Source organism: Numida meleagris, chromosome 1, assembly GCF_002078875.1.
Source record: "Numida meleagris isolate 19003 breed g44 Domestic line chromosome 1, NumMel1.0, whole genome shotgun sequence".
NCBI lineage: Eukaryota > Metazoa > Chordata > Aves > Galliformes > Numididae > Numida > Numida meleagris.
Window position 1 is genome coordinate 107,627,609 of NC_034409.1, and position 18,883 is coordinate 107,646,491.

General features: G+C 41.6%; 1 protein-coding gene across 3 annotated transcripts; it reads left to right on the forward strand.

Annotated features, from left to right (window-relative positions):
• Positions 49-7,843, forward strand: NDUFV3 (NADH:ubiquinone oxidoreductase subunit V3). 3 transcript variants are annotated; one of them, XR_002441654.1, is made up of 5 exons: positions 49-203; positions 336-417; positions 2,566-3,444; positions 5,390-5,590; positions 6,835-6,970. XR_002441654.1 is itself a non-coding variant. In XM_021406571.1 (4 exons), exons 1-4 carry the CDS (start codon positions 156-158, stop codon positions 6,999-7,001), a joined length of 1,176 nt encoding a protein of 391 aa, XP_021262246.1. In that variant the 5' UTR covers positions 49-155; the 3' UTR covers positions 7,002-7,843. The 3 variants fall into 3 exon arrangements, 2 of the variants coding, with proteins under 2 accessions (XP_021262246.1, XP_021262253.1); XM_021406571.1 differs by lacking the exon at positions 5,390-5,590 and having other exon boundaries at positions 6,835-7,843; XM_021406578.1 differs by lacking the exons at positions 2,566-3,444; positions 5,390-5,590 and having other exon boundaries at positions 51-203; positions 6,835-7,843.

The window sequence follows — 18,883 nt, forward strand, 5'->3', positions numbered from 1 at the left end:
AAAAATAATGAAAATAAATAAAATAAAATAAATAAATAAAAAGGATCGCTGGGGAAAAAAATTAAAAAAAAAAAACAAGGAAGGAAGGAAGGAAAAAAAAAACACAGAAGGCAAAGCTGATAGAGGGCAGCACGGTGCTTAGGGAGCAGGGCAAGATGGCGGCGCCCTCGCTGCTGTACTACGGGCGGGTTGCGGCCCGCAAGGTGGGAGTCTCACAGCGCTCCTAGCTCCAAAGAATCTCGGTCCGGGGCCTCTCCGAGGCTCGGAGCGGCCGACCCGTGCCTCGGAGAGGTCCCGGGCCAGTGGCTGAGAGCTTAATGGCTGTGTTTTTTCAGGCGGCGCGGCTGGAGGCCTGGGGGCTCCGAGGGGCAACGCTGTGCACCCAGTCTGGAGGCTCCAGGACGCCGCCGGACACCAGTAAGATGCTTGAAAGTTGATTTTCTTGCAGCTCTCTGATTTCAGAAAGTGCCAGGAGACCTGTCAGGCTACCTCTTACAACCGTTTTCCCTGCAGATGGTTACATTTAGTTAAGATGTACAGTATGTAGTTATCTTTTTAAGACTCTAGCTAGACCAGAATGTGCACATTTTGGCACAGTGATCATGTGTACTGATGGAATCAGTGATGGGGAATTGACCTGTAAGTTCTGGGTACCGCTTTTTTGAGCATGAACATGTTTTAAACACATTTCTGTAATTACACTGATGTTACAACAGTGTTTTTCTTTCATCAGAGTCAGTTCAGAAATAGACAAACACAAATCAGGCAATATAAAGTTTGAAATACCCTGACTAAACTGTAAGCACCAATTATGCTCACGATTATGAGTGGAAATGTGACTTTTCCACATATCCAGATATTCCTGGTTAAAGTATTTTTCCAGCAACACTTCCTCTTAATGCTCAAGTTGAACGCTGCCTGCCTTCTTGATTTCTTCGGACATCTTAGTACTAATACTTCAGCTTTTGCTTGGGTTTCGCTTGTCTGTCTTCCCTTTTGGCATTCTTGATTTCTTCCTGTGCAGTTCTTTGAAGAACTCTTCAGCCTTGATGGATGCTTTCTCAAATGTTAGATTATACAGGCTGTTGTGTTTTGCTGTCAGTCTGGGCAGGGAGTCAGGCTTCCTTCAAAGGTGATTGTCCATCCTCTTGCTTCTCCCATCCTCTTTCCCCACCCTGTACCTTTAGTCCGGCAGAGATACATGTCTGAAATTCTCCAAAAGTATTACCTGAATAGTAAACTGATAGTATATCTTTATTATTTGAATTGATTGTAAGAGCTCTGTATTTCTATTTTTGGCTTTTAATTAGATGTATCTGTCTGTTTTGTGATATTTTTATCTCAACGTTGTTAAAGACTTGCTTCCATTCAGAGCTACTTATAGTAACTCCTTTGGTCATACAAGGTATTACTAGAGAATACTAGTAAGGGAAGAAACTGCAGTCTACCTTACAGTCCTGTGAAGTAGGTCCGGGCTTCCAAACCATGCAGATATATCTGCACAAAAGTGCGGAAGTCAGTTGAATTATACTACGGGTTGGAAACGGTGCAGCTCCTGTGGATGGAATGGACTTTCCTGTAGCAAATAACAATAGTGAAGTATCTTTTTAATGTGCTCTCAGTTCTTTTTGTTCTCCTGATTTCTCTAATAAAAACAGTATTTGCTGTTGATCTGCTTCTGGGGGACATCATTGGCATGGGCATCCAAGAGGCATTTGATACTCTTTGCAAGGGCCTGAAAGTTACTACTTTCTCTTCAACTGTTGGCTGGAGAATTCAGCTTAATGAAAAGCGTCTGTGAAGGAGAAGAAACAAAGACAGGCTCTAAAGCATCAAGAAGCCTTTTAAGACTTTTTAATGAAGAGATCTGAAACTAAAATGGGAAGTAGTGATAAAGAAAATTGCATTAAACTGAGATGCAGTTCAGCTGGTAGGTCACACGGACCTATGAACTAGTAATACTTTCATGTATGGCCTCAGGTATCTAGTTCCTTGAGAGTCATCCCTCCCTGCTGCTTAAAAGATAGCATTAGCCAGCCTCCTGCAATAGTTAGATCTGTTTATTATGTCTTCTGCTGTGCTAGCCTGCTTCTGGACAAATATTTGAAGATCTCTGCTAACAAGTTGTCTTAATGTTCACCAGAGATAAGAAGGTGTTTGTAACCATCTCCAGTGATACAGAATTGAAGCACAGAAAAAAAAAAAATCAGCTCTTGCAAGGAGTTTTGACAAAGCAAGGAGCAAAAGGTGCTTCAGCATCGCAGCAGCAGAAACTGTTCAGTGCTAACTATCGCTTTAGTTTCATTAGCTTAAAATGCCTTAGAGCTTTCTGCTTCATGTCTGTGTTCACTTTAATAACTTTATAATTTGCTTTTTTACTAGGTTGTGTCAGAAAGTTAAAATTAAATGGCTAAGATCACTCATTAACTGGGCTGTGTAATATATATAATGATGATAATTGTCTTTGTGCCATTCCCTTTATGTAGTGGCACCACAGGGAGGCACCAAGATACTAGCCACCAACAGTTGAATTTCCTAAAATGTTGTCTTCTAACTCTCACCCAGTATCTGCAAAAGAAGGTGGGAGCACACTGAATACTAATCCCAAGGAAGCTTCAAAACCTGATGAAGATCTGAGAATGTTGATGTCAAGGAAAACTGTGGTTGCATTTCCTCAGCGAGTGATTGTTTCTTCCCTGGAGGAGGCAAGACTGAGTAAAATTGCAACAGGGGGAGGCATAAGGAAAGAACTAGCTGAAGAAGAAACTTCATCTTCATCCAGCTCAGATTCAGATTCTAGCTCAGATTCTGAAGAAGAAAGTGATGATGGTGATGAGTCGAGAGTTTCCATTAAAACTAGAGTGGAGTTTCCTAGGCGAGATTCCATCTTTTCTGAGAACATACCAATAAAGACATCACAGCTACCAAAAGATGACTTATCCCAGAAACGTCACAAAGAATACGTAGCTAAGAAGAAGCCAAGCAAAACAGAAACTGATGTACCTACTATCAAGCAGGTTGCATTTTCTAAAGCATCGGTCAGTCATAAAACATTAAAACCCAAAGCAAGAGACCCTAACACAAAATCAACTCCAAAAGAAGCAGATCGGCAGAAGTTAGTCTTAGAACCACGCTTGAATAAAAACCAAGACCTGACAGACGCCACTCTTAAATCTGATTATTTGGAAGAAAAGTCCCTGGCAGCCCAAATAGCAACTACTCTGCAGAAAGCTCCATCAGTGACTCAGGAAGACAAAAATCAAAACCTGATATCCAAAAGGGAAGAAAAAAAGGTAAAGGAGACACAGAAATCGGAAGCTGTAGAGGTAACTTCTCCTAAACTAGAAGAGGAGATTCCTGAAAGCACGGCGTTGGTGATGGGTACAAAGGAGGAGACCGTTCAGGAAACAGGAGTCCAAGCTGGAGAAAGCAGCAGAATAGATGGTACACCTTTAATTTGTTTGAACTGTGTTATAGATTCTTCTAGGTGAGGGTGTATTTTTAAAAAAATTATTCCCCCAAATCATCTCTGTGATTCTCTGATCTTTACGCTGAAGCTAATGGCATAGCAGTGACTTTCTAGAAGGTAACACTCAGTTTCCAGTTATGTTATGAAATGAAGCTGTTTTCCTCTTACTGTACTTGCAGTTTCATAAACCAGTTGTTACTGATTAAAATGAAAACAGGATTATGAACAAAATCATAGGTTTTGTGTGACAAAGCTTGTTTTCCCTTTTCTTTTTTCTCAGAAAGTTTTGGCAGCTTTCCTTCTCTCTCCTTCCTTTTTTCTTTCTCAAGCTCTTACAATGCTTCACATTTCAGTAGACTTCAAGAAATCATAGTGTAATGCCAGAAACAGGTGTTGATTCTGAGATTGGTAGGTTTTAAGAAAGTCATGCTGAAGTAATATACAGTTGACCTCATAGCCTAGTTCTTGTTGTGAAGTAGAGAGCAGACAGTGGTGGTGGTTTTGTTGTTGTTGTTTGGTTGGGTTTTGTTGTTGTTGTTGTGTTTTGGTTTGGTTTTTTTTTTTTTAGGAAAAAGCATTATGCGCTTCCTTAGCTATACTTCCCTTTCCATCTTACCTTTCTTAGTTGCTGCCAGTCGTGTTAACTTTCCTACTGATCTCAATTTGTGTATTTCAGTAGTAAATTCCCCTCTGTCAGGATCTTTTGTGACTTGCCATTCTTGATTTCAAACTGAGACAGCGTACCATTCTTAAGACTGCTCTTTTGGTTGCTTCTTTAATTTTTATTTTTTTTTAAAGCCCGCTTGAAGCAGAAGCAGTGTCATTATAAAACTGTAAGGACATCATCCTTCCAGTTATATCCTTGCAGAAGAGGCCCTGGGGGCTCTTTGCGGATAGCAAGTTAAACATGAGCCAACGATGTGCCCTTGTACCTAAGACCAACAGTATTCTAGGCTGCATTAGGATGAGCGCTGCAAGCACATAGAGGGAGGTAATTCTTCCTTCTGCTCAGCACTGGTGCAGCCACACCAGGAATGCAGGGTCTCCAGTTCTGGACTCCTCAGTGCATGAGGCATGGAGGGATTCAAATATGAGTAGGAGAGGGAGCCCTTGGTCCTGAAATGTGCTCGTGATTTATAGTGAAGCTTACAACACTTCATAGATCTATGAAACAGTTTCTACTACCCTGATACTGTAAATCCAGGGTAAGATTAAGCCTGTGTGACAAACTTTTCCTGTAGATGTGTGTAACAACCATGTCTCAGACCTATTGTCAACATAGCCGCCAGCAAAACCTTTGGGGTAGACCTGGCTATTCTAAGAAAAGCACTTCTGCTACTGAGCTCCTCTTGCTGTGTGGAGGTGGTAGGGCTGTGACAACAGAAAATTTTCTGCTGGATATGCGCTGAGTCCCCGCTAGAGGACTCTGCTGCTGTGGCTGTATGGGAGGCAGGGGTTAGTACAGGTGAGTTCATGCTCCTTTTCTGCTGGTGAAGCATCTTTGGGTGTCAGGGAGTAGCACAGGGAAACCTAGCTACCCTGCTCAGCAGCATTGCTGCTGTCTCCAAGGTATGTTGTTCTCGCTTCCTTTTGAGACCTCCTTTGGAAACAGCTACTGCCTTTTCATGTTTGTTGTTTACAGTTAATGATACCTTTTGTAGTCTATACTTCTGTCCCATTCCTATATTCTTTCACTCATCTGCAAAGTCTGCAGCAAGCAGACTGAAGACGTAATAATTTTAATAGTTTTTAATTTAATTTAATAGTTTTTCTCATCACAAGCCTAGATGTTAAGCTGATGTCATCCACTTGGTAGAGCAGGCATGCTACACAGTCAGCAAAAACTGCTGGCTTCAGCTGCTAAATAAGAAGCAAAATAATTGCGTGCTAACTCAGAAATATCCCTCTGATTCATTTCAGAAGGGCATCCTGAGGAATCCTTGCTCTTTAAGAGAGAAGGCATAGAAGAAGTCTCTGTGCAAGGAGGATGAAGTCAGAGATAAATTTTTCCTTTGAGAAGCCAAGTACAGTGTATTTGGGCAGGAAAAGTGAGACTCCATCTGCTTTTCTTCCTGAGCATCTGTCTCTTAATTTGGAACAACTGTCTCTTGCAGGTTGAATGTAAGCTTTCCTACGCCTCCTTGTTCTTGGGGCTATTTGCAGCAAAGCCCATATCATCTAGCTTTTATATGTGCAGTGGTGTCTCCTGTGAGCTGTCTCAGTAGGAACTGAGCAGCAGGGGAAGGCGTATTTCTTTTCATAAGTTGTGCATTTTTTTGCTGAAACCATGGCTTACTACACGGCATTCGATAAGCAAGCCATGCTAAATTTTATGTATACATGCTCTTAAACCAATGGCATTACATTGCGATAATTGTGTCATAATTAAAGGGAAATTCTGGTTTTCAATTGCTCGAGTTCTTGTATTTTTATTGTAGGCTGATGCATTATAAAAAGGAACTTAATACATTCTAACATAAACCACTACATGCAAATTTATACGAGGAAGCTTTTCACTGGATTATGCTTATGTCTTTCCTATTGCTATAACTCTGGGCATATGAGAATAAATTAATATTGGGAATAAAGCTTTATTTCTTGCAATTTCCTTGGTTGTAAAATCAGCCCGTACCGGGAACCTTTTATGTAAATAGTACTGCCTAAATTTGCATAATATTCTGAAAGTGAAAGAATTAATGTTGATTTTAATGTGAAGTAAAGAGTTCTGAACAACACTATTAGATTGTTCTTTTAGGAAGAAGAGCTGATAAATTTTGAAAGATTCTATCACAATTACTTTTTTTCTAAAAGAAAGAAAACTTGTATCAAAGCCTTTTAATATATTGTTGTTAGTATAACCTCATTTGATATTGAACTGTGAAGACATCAATAATTCAATCACTTTCTGCATGGAAAAGCATTCAATCCATAAAGTAGTTCCAAGAGCTGTATCTCATGGTCTGACATGGTTATATATCATTTGCACTGCTTCTTTGCCTCTTCTGGCTTGCTAAGAATGTCACCTACTGTTCTAGCTGAAGTAAAAACCAAAGCGAGCCAGGAAATGTAGACATATGTCTTCAAAATACAAGTGAGATATTCTGCCCAATCCTCCCTCAGCATTAGCTGGTAGTTTGGATTTGAAAATCTGTGCTGTATTAGATGGCTTGTACAGATTCCTGTTCCTCTGCTGCATACTAATATGCTTATTTAAGATCGGACAAGGTACCAGCAGAACCTGAACTTATCCTTTTGTTATAGTTGCTGACTTTTTTTTTTTTTTTTATATTGCCTGGATGAGGGATCTGAATATTGGCCTCTGTTGTGGCATCCCTGTAGTCACCAGTTACTGTTTGTTTTCACAGAGGCTACAGCAGCTGCTCAGCCTGCTCCAGAAGAATTCGATAATTCTACCTACAAGAACCTCCAGCATCATGAATATAGTATCTATACCTTTGCTGATTCTCTTGTGGTTCTCTCAAAATTCAGGCAGCCACAGCCATCTTCTGGAAGACCATCACCGAGGCACTGAAAGAACCGCAATTAAATGCGCAGGCAGAATGATATATTCTTCTATTTAGCTCTGATGTATCATCTGTTATAAATCAATAAATGCATGATAAATAATGCTTGAGCTTTCAAACAGTTTTTGGTTCTTAGAGTTCCTCACTTCCTGATTTTTATGATCAAGCTACAGGTCAATAAATCCATCAGTGAATAAAAACAGGCTTTCTACCTCTCAGCATATATACAGTGTAGAACTGTCCTGACTTTTCCATGTCTCCAAAATTTTAATATTGACCATTCTTTATGTACTGTGTCAAGGGAAGTAATGGCTTTTGTGGATTCATCTGTTCAGTATGTGCTGTGATTTTACATGGTTTTAGCAGGTACTGCTGGAGATGTTCAGGGCCAGGTTGGAAGGGGCCCTGGGCAGCCTGAGCTGGTGGGGAGCAGCCCTGCCCACGGCTGCGGGGCTGGAGGTGGGTGGGCTTTAAGGTCCCTTCCAACCCAAACCATTCTGTGGTTCTGTGATCGCTGTAATGCGGCGGGCTGTTCACCTTGCACACAAATGTTTTCCCAGCTTTAGAGGTTACACTTGCTCTGATTTGAAATCATTGTTTGAAAGCAAGTAGCATTTGTCTCCTGTGGCAATGGTGTATGTTGTATGTTAGCAGATGAATGTAGGTTTATGTAATGATTGAAACATCTCAAGTCCTGCGTTATTGTAAAGGGAGAACACAACAACTTCCTCTTCTGCTGGCGGTTCTAGTGTCCAGGTTCTGCAGTAGTTAAAGCCATTTAAAATATATGAAAACTTCAGTAAGTAGCTACTATTGAATTATACCACATTCATTAAACTTTGAGAAATAACTTATTTCTATGAGTTATACTTGCCTGTTATTTAAATGTGACCAAAACAGCGTTATGGAAAAACCAGCTCCTATTACTGTTTGTTCACTGGGACTATGTTTCTGTTCCCACTTTTTTTTTTTTTCCACAATAAAAATTAACATGGTTGTGTCCAGCTCCTCTCTTGCTCTGTAGAAAATGTGAGAAATGAGGCACTTCTCAATCTGTATTAGCAGCAGTTACAGTTGGTCTCAGTAAATTTTGTATTTCCATCCTATTAGTAACAGTCTTCTGCCCTCTGGGAAAACTGCCTTGATGACCACCAGCTGTTGTGGGGTTGGTTCCATTTTGGCTTCTTGTTCTTTTCGTTTTTCGGTGTTAATTGGTCTTTGTGCGGTTGTACTTGCAATAGCTGCAGCATTTTCTATCACCTGTCTGTAATCTTTCAAGCAGCAGAATATGCAAGATCAAAGGGAACATGGAGTCAGCTTTAGTAGTCTATCTGGATACTGGACACAAACCCCTGGGTACAATTACTAGAACAGCTATTTTGTACTCTGACTTGGCAAAAGCATGGTAAGAAGGATCAAGAGGCCTACATCAATCTGCTGTTTAGATTTTTAAGTCAGAAACCTCTGGCGAGCAATAAATTGTCCTGTAAAAACTAAAAAGCATATTACTGACTCTAACTATGAAATTTTAAATCAGCAAACGTATAAATCCACATTTAGGAGTAAAGAGCAGAAAGTCACTTTGAGCCACCAGTGGTACCATGTGCACTGTACTTGGGAAAGAAATTTGCTGTTAACATTAAAAAGATGAAAGAATAAGGAAATGGGTCTTCAAAATGAGCTCTCGGACACTTCCCTTATTAAGTGCCCACTGGAGGGCCACTGTAAAGCTGCTGTGTTTTGTCGTTAGCTGAAACTCAGCATAGCATGTAGTTTAGTCTGTGCTGGTGCGTAAATGTGTTCCCAGTTGCTTATTTTATGATGACTGGAGGAGGCTGCAAGCTGTCGGAATGTAAACAGTAAAAGTAAAAATTAAATGGTGCCCATTAATATGCTTATGTGTTTACTAAGCCTGCTCACGGTGGCTGTGATCGTTAGCTGTTTGGAATCAGAAATACTCACCTAATGCACTTTTTATTTCTAAGGAAGGTTGGTGTTACAAACACTAGTTAATCAGCCAAGGAGGAGTGGGTTGAAACTGTAGCGTCTTGTTTTCACTCAGCTTGAAAGTTCTTCTGAGGTGGATTTGCAGCAGCATTTTAATCTATATTGATGCCAGGTCTTTTGCTACCCTTTTTCAGTGATTACAGGAAAAAATAATGTTGAACGCCCTTTGTGTAATCCTATTTGAGTGCCTTGTGGGGTTATCTTCTGCACCTCTAAAATCAAGCTGAAAAGTCAGGCAACTTCATAATTCTAGTATGTTTGGTACATGTCTTGCATACCTTCCGTTCAATGAATCAGTCTGGGAAGGGAAATAATGTAAGGGAGGGCACAACACAGACTTTTTCCCACTGTTGTGTCCCAGACTTCAAAGAAAAAGGCTTCATTTTTTTGGTTCTTGACTATAATCTGATGGTATTGTGTTTGAGTCATATGCTAACATTTAAATTTCAAGCAGGATGTGATACTGTATGCTCATATTCTGTGATGTTATGATAATGAATAACTGCCTTGCTTTGCTAGGCACTTGTCAGATACAGTCAGGAACCTTGTTTTAAAGAATGCATAGTCCAGGATATTAACATAATTCCTGGAAACCCTCAAATGTGAAAGAAAGAAATGAAGTCACAGCTTGGGTTTTGTGAAAACCAGCTCTGTAGATCCAGCATAAAATTCAGAAGTGGAGTTCAGTGTAGATAGTGTGTCATTGTGGGAGTACATGAAAATATAGAAAGTGAGATTCACTAATTTCTTGTTAAAGAAAATGAAACTCCTGCTTCCTTTGTTGAAGGGAGCAGTTTTCAAACTTCAAGTCCTTTGAAGCTTTTCTCATGTAGCAAATGAGTTCCAATAAAATTGCTTTCAATGATTCCCTTGCACGTAGATCTTTCAAAATGGATTTATGAACCCAGAAGTTTATGGACATCGGTTGAAAACTTGAAATCTAAGGTCTAAAAGTAGTGATGAAAGCAGAGATTGTTCTGATTACTTGAGGTACTGCAAGGTCAAAATTCTTTTGGTCCTCACAGTGCCTCCTTTGGCAAGCAGTCATGATAACCACAGCAATCCACAACTCCATTTTGAAGATTTATTTTAAATTTGGGAGATGGGACTTTTAACTGGAGATCTTCCAAACTATGTCCCTAGATTTCAACAATCAAACACATTCAGTGCATCTTGATCTGCTCGCCTGTAAATTCATAAGCCATAAAAGATCTGCCTACAGTCTACTCTTATTGTCTACTCTTATCTGAGGATGGTATGTAGTTCTTCCTTTTCCTACTCGAGGTAATGGGAACACAAGAATACTGCCTATGCTGTCTGAGTCTGCTGAAGATCTGTAGCAGAGCAGGACTTCCCATCTTTATGCTGATCAGAATCTCACAGCTCACAAATGGGCTCAGGTGAGTCTTTGTGACCTTGAGGTATTTGGGAGGAAGAATAGGAGAAGCTTGTGAAAGCAGCTATCTGTCTGTTCCAAACAGCTTTAATTCCTGAGTTGGTCCAATCAATGACTACTCCCCTCCCGTGAGGGAGGAAGTAGAAAGCACGCTCACAGTATCCTGAAGGATCATAACATTAGAATAATGGAAATTGTGGTTGGAAGCAACATTCTGAGAACTACGAGTCCTCTGTTCTGTAGCAGGTACAATTAGATCAGGTTGTCCTGCGCCTTGTCTGGTTAAGTTTTGAGTATCCCCAAGCATGGAGATCCCACAGTCTTTGTGGTCACCTCCAGCATCTCAATGACCTCACAGTTCAAACAAAAAAAAACCCAACCAAGCTTTACCTGTTATCTAATGGAAATGTTCAGGTTTGTTACACCCATTCTTACTGCTCCTACCACTTTAACTTCATCAAAGAAGGCAGTCAGGTTTCTCAGGCGCTATTTACTGCCTTATGTAAATTTGTGCTGACTGTTCCCAGTGATCTTTTTTGTCCTTCACAATCCTGGGCATAGGTCCTAGGAGGATTTGTTTTACAATCTTCCAAGGTACTGAGCTAAGGATGGCTAAGCTGTAGTTTCCCAGGTGTTCTTTCTTGCCTTCTTTAAGCAGGCTTGACATCAGCCTCTTCCTCAGACGTCAGGAGCTTCACATAGTACCCATGACTTCCCTAAGGTGGAAGAGATTGGCCTTACTATAGCCCAGCTCCCTCAGCACCCTTGAGTATTCTACCTTGTACAAACGTATCTTAGTACTTACATGGTCTCCTTAGTGTTCATCTCAGGATGATACTGTTCCCAATACAATCTGCTCGACATCTTTGAGCTCCCTTAGAATCATAGAACCATTAAGGTTGGAAAAGACCACTAAAATCACCGAGTCCACACTGTTCTTTGTTTTTTTGCCTGCAAACATTTAATTATATTTGGAAATTCATACCCATCTCTGAAAGTTTTGCAATATATGGCACATTTGGGATAGAAAACAATGTGTTTATGCATAATTAAGGGCAGACATAGGTTTGAATGTCTGTTCATAATAATAAAGTATCCCACAAATTTTGAGTCAGTGCATGGGGTCAGTAGATCAGCTCCCAACATTTATTTTGGGCTTGTCTGTGCCCTCAGCAATTTTTTTTAACATGACTCTGTAAATTTGAAGCCTCCCAGAATGCAGCTTATAGGCTACACATTAACTCCTAATGCTCGCAGAACCCATGCCAGGTACCTTAGTTAAAAGTAATGCCTAAAATTCATAGCAGCAGTCTCGTTTTTTCCAGTCTGACATGCACTTCAAATGGCAGTATCCCTTTCCAAATCCGAGTGTTCTGTTAAGTCTGGATAGTTCCTAAAGCAGTTAATATCCAGTAATTTAAAAATGGGCTAATTAAGTTATTTTTGCTTTCTGGTTTAGTTGGTTGGGTTTTTGTTATGTTTTCTGTTTCTTTCTTGTCACTCCCCATTGTTATGAGGTGATTTTGTTTTTTTTGCTGTTTGCATGGGGGAGATGGATATACTTTGTTTGTAAAATCAGTGACAGTGACTGTCCAGCACTGGAGAGGGAATGTACAAAGCACAACACACCTCATACTGGGTAAATGCCAGTGGCCTGCATCAGAGAAGAGAGCAATAATTACTTTTCCCTGGAAGCTTGGAAAGGGACTTGAGAGAGCCACCTCTTGAAGCTTTCATTTCTCATTTTCATGCACTCTTTTGTCCTAAAAACATCTCCTGTTTAATTTAGTTTAATACCAGACTAAGCCATTCTAATCTGTTGGTGCTTCCCAAACACTTCTGGAGTATCCTTAAAAGTGACATATATTCTGTTGTGTTAGAATGCGAAGAAATGTAAGGAAAGGAGGAAGGAGATTCAGAATACAGAAAACAGAAGGCTAATGCAGGAACTGAGGACAAGGATGGTCCCTATGACTCAGGTGTTGGACTGGCTCTGGATTCGTTTGTGAGGCCCCTGGCTGCCTGCATAGCCTTTGGCAAGTTGCATCATTTCTTGGGTTCTCAGCCTTATTTTACAGGTGCGGAGTTAGTGGTCCCAGCTTTCTCTTTCTGCCTCACATCTATTTACAGAGCAACTCAGACTGAAAACTAGTGAAAAATAAAAGATTTTTTTCTTGCATATTGTTTAGAAACTCTGAGCTAATTCAGATCCTCCTAGGAGATGTGATAATTATTAACCCTACAACAAAAAATACATTTCAGATAGTCTGCACAGAAATTCCAGCAAATTTGAAACTGCATTCAGGCAATGGCAGGGCCGTTTAGATACAAAAAAAAAAAAAAAAAAGGGCTTTACAACTGTTCCAAATACAACTTCCATATAGTGGAAGACTGTTAACAGACAGGAAAAATTGGGGAGGTATCCAAAACCAGCAATCCACCCTGGTGAGAAATCCAGCTGCTGGGAAGTGGAATGGTGCTGGAATTCATACTGGGTTGTTGTCTCTGGACACCAGTCAATGGCCTCCATCTTCTGTATCACCCTCCCATTAGCAATGAGGATTCGGTAGTTTTAAACTCTTTCTGTTGGCAGCTGGGGAAGGAGAAGGAACTTTTTCTCTTAAATCCTGAAGAACCTTTCCAAAGCTGTTACCCTGGAGGAACACCGCTGCTCTACTCTGCTCCTGAAGATGCTGTGGGGCAGGAGTAAACTCACGAGCTGGCTGCTTACTGCTGGGCCCTCAGCATCCTCATAGCCTCCTTCCCCTGTGAGTAACTCCAGGATTTACCTTGAGGGCCAACCGGTGCTGGGGAAGAAACGTGTTTGAGAAGGTCAAGAGAGACGCCCCATCCCCTCTGCAAATTTGAGGTGACTGTAAAAAAAAGAGAACTACAGAAAAAAAATTAATTGGGAGCTCTTTTCCTTGATGTTAATATTACTTTTATGACTGTGGGGTGCTTTTTTTTTTTTTGCTTTTTTTTTGAGATTTTCCACACAGCCTCAAGGAATGGGGCAGCTATTTTTCTGGATGTTAAGATTTCAGGTAACAACTGCATGGCTCCAGCTGCTCGGGCCTCGGGCTTTCTGCTATTTACCGGTTTACGTGTGCTAATGTTCAGAGACCTGGCAGCACTTCAAGCAACTGAGTGTGAGCACTGGGCTTCCTCTTGCCCTGTGGCTCTGTGGCGGCCGTGCTGCTGGCCCTACTGCTCCTCTGCCCTCTGCCACGGTGCAGGACTGGCCCCAGCAGCAATCAGGAGGCAGCTGGCTCAGAAAGGCATCCTTGCGTCACGTCACGCTCGGTAAGTGATCGTTGCCGTCGGAAGGAGCAGGGTTTTCCCTTTTTTTATAATGGGGATGGAAGTGTTGTGCAAGCTGACGGCAGGGATAGTGCTGTATCAGCAGGCAAAGCTTCCCACTCATCATCAGCGAGGTGATTTTTCTGCCCTGAAATGCAACTCACACTACAAACCTTAAAAAAGATCTCTGTTGGACGCTTTTTGAAACCCCTTCAAATGAATTGTTTGCAACCTTGTTAGGTTATTTTTTTCTTTCATTTTTCTTGTTTATATTGTTCAAATGTAAACATTAAAACCAGCACAAGCAATAAAGATGAGTTGCCAGTAAAATAGTTTGGCCTCTGACTGTGCAGAGGAAGCAGACTGATTCAAGAAAACATTTTTTAAAAGTCACTTTTCTAATCGTGAGACTACCCTAATAACTGTTTCTTATTTAAAATCTGTACTATTTTCTATCTTACACATTTTACTTAGCATGGAAGTGCACGTTAGTCAGCACTCTGCTTCCTCGGTGATGCTGGTATTATGAAGGGCACCAATCTGATTGAGGAAACACAGAGTAAAAGTGAATGGAAAGCATCAGAGATGTATTTCTGAGGCTCCAAAAGGGGTTTGCAAGCAATAGATGATGAACTAATGTGAAATAGTACTTATAAGTATATGGGATGCTGGTAAAATTCTGGCTCTGGATAAATCGATGGAAAAATTCGGATAGAATTCTGTAATGCCTGACTTTTGCCTTGTCTCTTTAAAACTCTTATGGTGAAACTCATAGGGAGGTATGTCTTGCCCAGTTTGCATTTTGTAAAAGTATACACACATCGAATACTCACTGGTGGGGGATCACGTATGGGATTCTATCCTTGAAGTCACTAAGCTGGTGAGTGTATTTTACACCTATTTATGTTGAGCGTGCTCAGCAACTTGCATGAGGAATACCATGTCCTGAAGGACTGACTTCATAATTTGCAGCTGTGTATATATTTCCTTCATGCAACCACACTTGTGTTTCTTTATTATCGTTGTTACTTTAAAGGTTTCAAAAGCCTTCACAACTCCTGCTTCTCTTTCCTTAATTCCTGCTACCCCATCTTCCACATTCTGACTCGTTAGATTTCAAGTCTTGGCTATGGTGTTGAGGATCAGGTTGCAGGCTGGGGACATCTGGATAGGTTTGAGATCCGTGCATAACAAACTCAGGTCTCTTAGCTATACATTTTGAGTCTATGTTTTCATTCCTCCTCTGTATCTCTCATTGTTCTGTATCATCTGTATTTGTATGAGCATATACAGTCTCATATTATTATTATGAAAATGCTTTCCTTGTGCACAGAATTTTTTTATAGCTTTACGTTTGTTTTCTTTCTTTCTTTCTTTCTTTCTTTCTTTCTTTCTTTCTTTCTTTCTTTCTTTCTTTCTTTCTTTCTTTCTTTCTTTCTTTCTTTCTTTCTTTNTTTCTTTCTTTCTTTCTTTCTTTCTTTCTTTCTTTCTTTCTTTCTTTCTTTCTTTCTTTCTTTCTTTCTTTCTTTCTTTCTTTCTTTCTTTCCATCATCCCATTTTGTGTTTAAATAGGTAGGATAAGTTAAGTAATGTGTATGTGGGGACTGCTCCACCATGGAACAGAGCTTTAAGTATCTCTGTTAACACTTGCTGCAGCCAAAGAAGTTTACAGCATGCAGAGGGAAAAGGTTATTGTTAGTGTAACTGAATAAGTATTAGGGTTAATATATAATGTATAGGTCTATGTAATGGATAGTTTTTATTCATCATAAAATGTTCAAATGACTTGCAGATGTATGACTGCTGCAGCTGTTGCAGACCTTGTAATGGCATTAGGCTCTGACTCAGAGAGCAGCCGTTTGCCAAGAGGTTCTGGCAGTGGCTGCAGTTGTGATATTCCCATTGAAAAAAGAATTGTCAGCAGTGGAGATGGTGATACAAAACCGAACTGGGGTACGAGGAAAGGGTGAGCTTTGGTCTGGGTGTGACAGGAAAATGAGGAATCTGAAAGTCTGTCATTTCTATGTGTTTAACTATATCAGTAGTGTCCCACTGCTACACTGGCTACTAGGGGAGCAGCTGGAATTTATAGTCACTACAGGTTGTGGCCATGTGCAACTTCAGTTACACTAACTGGAGGGGAAGCACCAAACCTTTGATAATGTAAAATGTTGTTCCCGTGTTTTAAAAAGAAAAAGAAAGCTATGGTTCCTACAAGCAGGTAGAATTGAATCTCACTGTGCAAACACAGGCTGGTGCACAAACTTCACAAGACAAAAGCTGGCCTGCTTTCTGCCTTTGGAGACTGTATGTCAGGGAGTGCGCTTACTTAGGAGGCAAAGGAATGCCATCGTCCTGTGGATGCATACAGTACTGCAAAGTAGTACTGAGAAAAAAAACCCTGCACGTTTTGTGTTTGTTTTCATAGGTCTGATTGGAATAAAGAAAATAAGGAAGACTGACATCTGAAATAGGCACACATTTTATGTGTGGGATGTCATACTGAAATAAACATGCTGGTTTGATCCAGCTTTTTGAGTCCTGTGCAACTGGCAAAGCAGAAGCATGTGTTTAGATACTTTTAGAGGGTAGTGCAGAGCAAAAGCAGAGCTTCCACAGGGTGCAGTGATAACACTCCCAAAGTAGGACTGAGAGAAGCAAGCCCTAGTTACAAAGCTGAACTGTGAGTCTGTGAAACTACGAGTCACCTATCCATGCACAGTGTATTTCATTGCTTTGTTTTCTGATGACTTAAACTACCGATGGTGCGTATTGCTTAAATATGGAATGGACTCTTGCCTTCCACCAACAGGTACAATCTCATAAACAGTGTTTCTGGCACTTTCTGAAATGCCTCTGCTGATTTCAAGTGTGTTCTTTCTGACACTGATCAATGTCACATCTATGAAAAATATGCAGAATATTATAAAAGTGGTTAAATGAACTTCACTTACTACATTACAAAATAACAATCATCCAGCCTTTATGCCTTACATTAGTAAAAGGGAGATGAACTGCTAATTGCTTGACGATCCCTGGATAAGACAGAAAAAATCAGGCAGCATGACTGTGTAGACTATTGGTTGGTGTGAGGAGCCAAGAGCTAGCTCTCCCCTCTTCCCTTGCCAGAGTGCTGCTCACTCGGCCAGGGTAATTCATGAAATCATTCAACGACCTTTTCCTCCTTGAGGTCTGCTGGAGAACTTTGCTGGGATATGGTCAGTGGGAAGCCATGTGTGGCAGCAGTGGGCTGCCAAAAACTTCACGCTGCCTTAGGGGCTGAGGACTGTTACAACGAACCTCAGATCCTTCCTAAGCGAATGATGTGAATCACAGAATCATAGGGGTTGGAAGGGACCTCTGGAGATCATCTAGCCCAACCTCCTGCTAAAGCAGGTTCCCTACAGTAGGTTGCAAAACTTTCCAGCGTATGCAGGGTGGGATTCTGCTTGGGCGTGGGACAGGAGAGCAGTCAGGGCATAGTACAGAGCAAATTTTATTTCTGCTCCAATGCCAGATCAGATCTGCTTAAATAATCCTGCAGAGCATTGCTCCATAATCATCTGCACTGGTCAGTAAATACTGTGCGCAATGAGGAAGAATTTCAATAACAGATGGGTGGAGCTCCTGGCTCTATAGCCATGGTATGGGGCATATGGTCTGCAGATCTGTGGGATTTCATGCTCCCCTTCTGTGTGCTACAGTTTGGAGGACTCTTGCTGTGAATCTGTACCTGCTCTGGGGAATAAGCTGAAAAGTCACTGCCCTGCAGCCTCCATTCATTCTTCTGTGGATCACAGAGGTAGGTCAGCATCCTCAGGTGCTGCAGAGCTGTGGCAGCGGGCCTCTCAGGATGTGGCCCTATAGCACAAAGCAGCCCTGTGCTGCAGGTGCCCAGCTCGGATCTGAATGGGCCAGTACTTCTCAGAGAACAGACCTTGGCAGGGATACAGGCACAGATCCCAGAAGCAGTACTGCCTGGCTAGCACAGCACTCAGTCTCCAGCTGACTTGCCTCACTGCTCAGCCCACCAGCTGGTCTGGGCACAGCGTGGGGCTGCTATCACTTCTACTGCTTCCAGAGCCACAGCTATTTCATGCAGAGCTGGTGTAGGGATCTCTGAACCTTATTGCTCCACAAGCTGTTGATATATCCTTTCTTTCCTGGAATGTCTTCTCACTAAGAACTCTTGGAAAAAAATGCCTAGAGTTTCCTGTATCTCCTCTTTCTTGTGAGGAGGGACAGGCTTAGGAATCTAACTCCTGGCTGGCAAAAGGAACTGCAGTGATAGAATCATAGAATCATTAAGGTTGGAAAAGACCACTACGATCACATAGTCCAACGATCAGCCCATCATCACTATGCCCACTGACCATGACCCTCAGTGCCACATCCACACAGTTGGTGACAGGGATGGTGACCACCATCTCCCTGTGCAGCCTGTTGCAGTGCCTCACCTCTTTCTGAGAAGAAACGTTTCCTAACATCCAACCTGAACCTCCTCTGACACAGCTTAAGGCCATTACCTCTCTTCCTATCACTGTTACCTGGGAGAAGAGACCAGCCCCAACTTGCCACAGCCTCCTTTCAGGTGGCTGTAGAGAGCAATAATGTCTCCCCTGAGCCTCCTCTCTGCAGACTGAACAATCCCAGTTCCCTCAGCCGCTCCCCAGGAAACTTGTGCTCCAGACCCTCACAGTTCCACTGCCCTTCTCTGAACACACTCCTGGGCCTCAGTATCTTTCTTGTAGTGATGGGCCCAAAACTGAACCCAGTACTCAAGGTGTGGCCTCACCAGTGCCAAATACAGGGGGACGATCACCTCCCTAGTCCTGCTGGCAACTCTATTTTTAATACAAGCCAGGATGGCATAGGCCTCCTTGTGGGTTCAGAAAAGGGAACTAAGTAATCACTGGTAGAGAAGACTGTCAGAGACCATTGAATATGATGGTCTGATTGCAATTTGTGGTTCAGAAAGGTGCTAAGCTACTGATCCCCAGAACAACTAATAGTCACAAGAGGAAGGCTGAGCCAACTGTCTCTCACCAAGCATTGACAACTGACCATGGCTGGACTCAGTGCATTTTCACCCATAGAATTATTATGATGTGAAGGTAGAAGGAAATATTGCCCTGCAGCTGAAAATTAGGTGCCAGCTAGGTCCCGTCTGTCTGCCGTGCATGCACA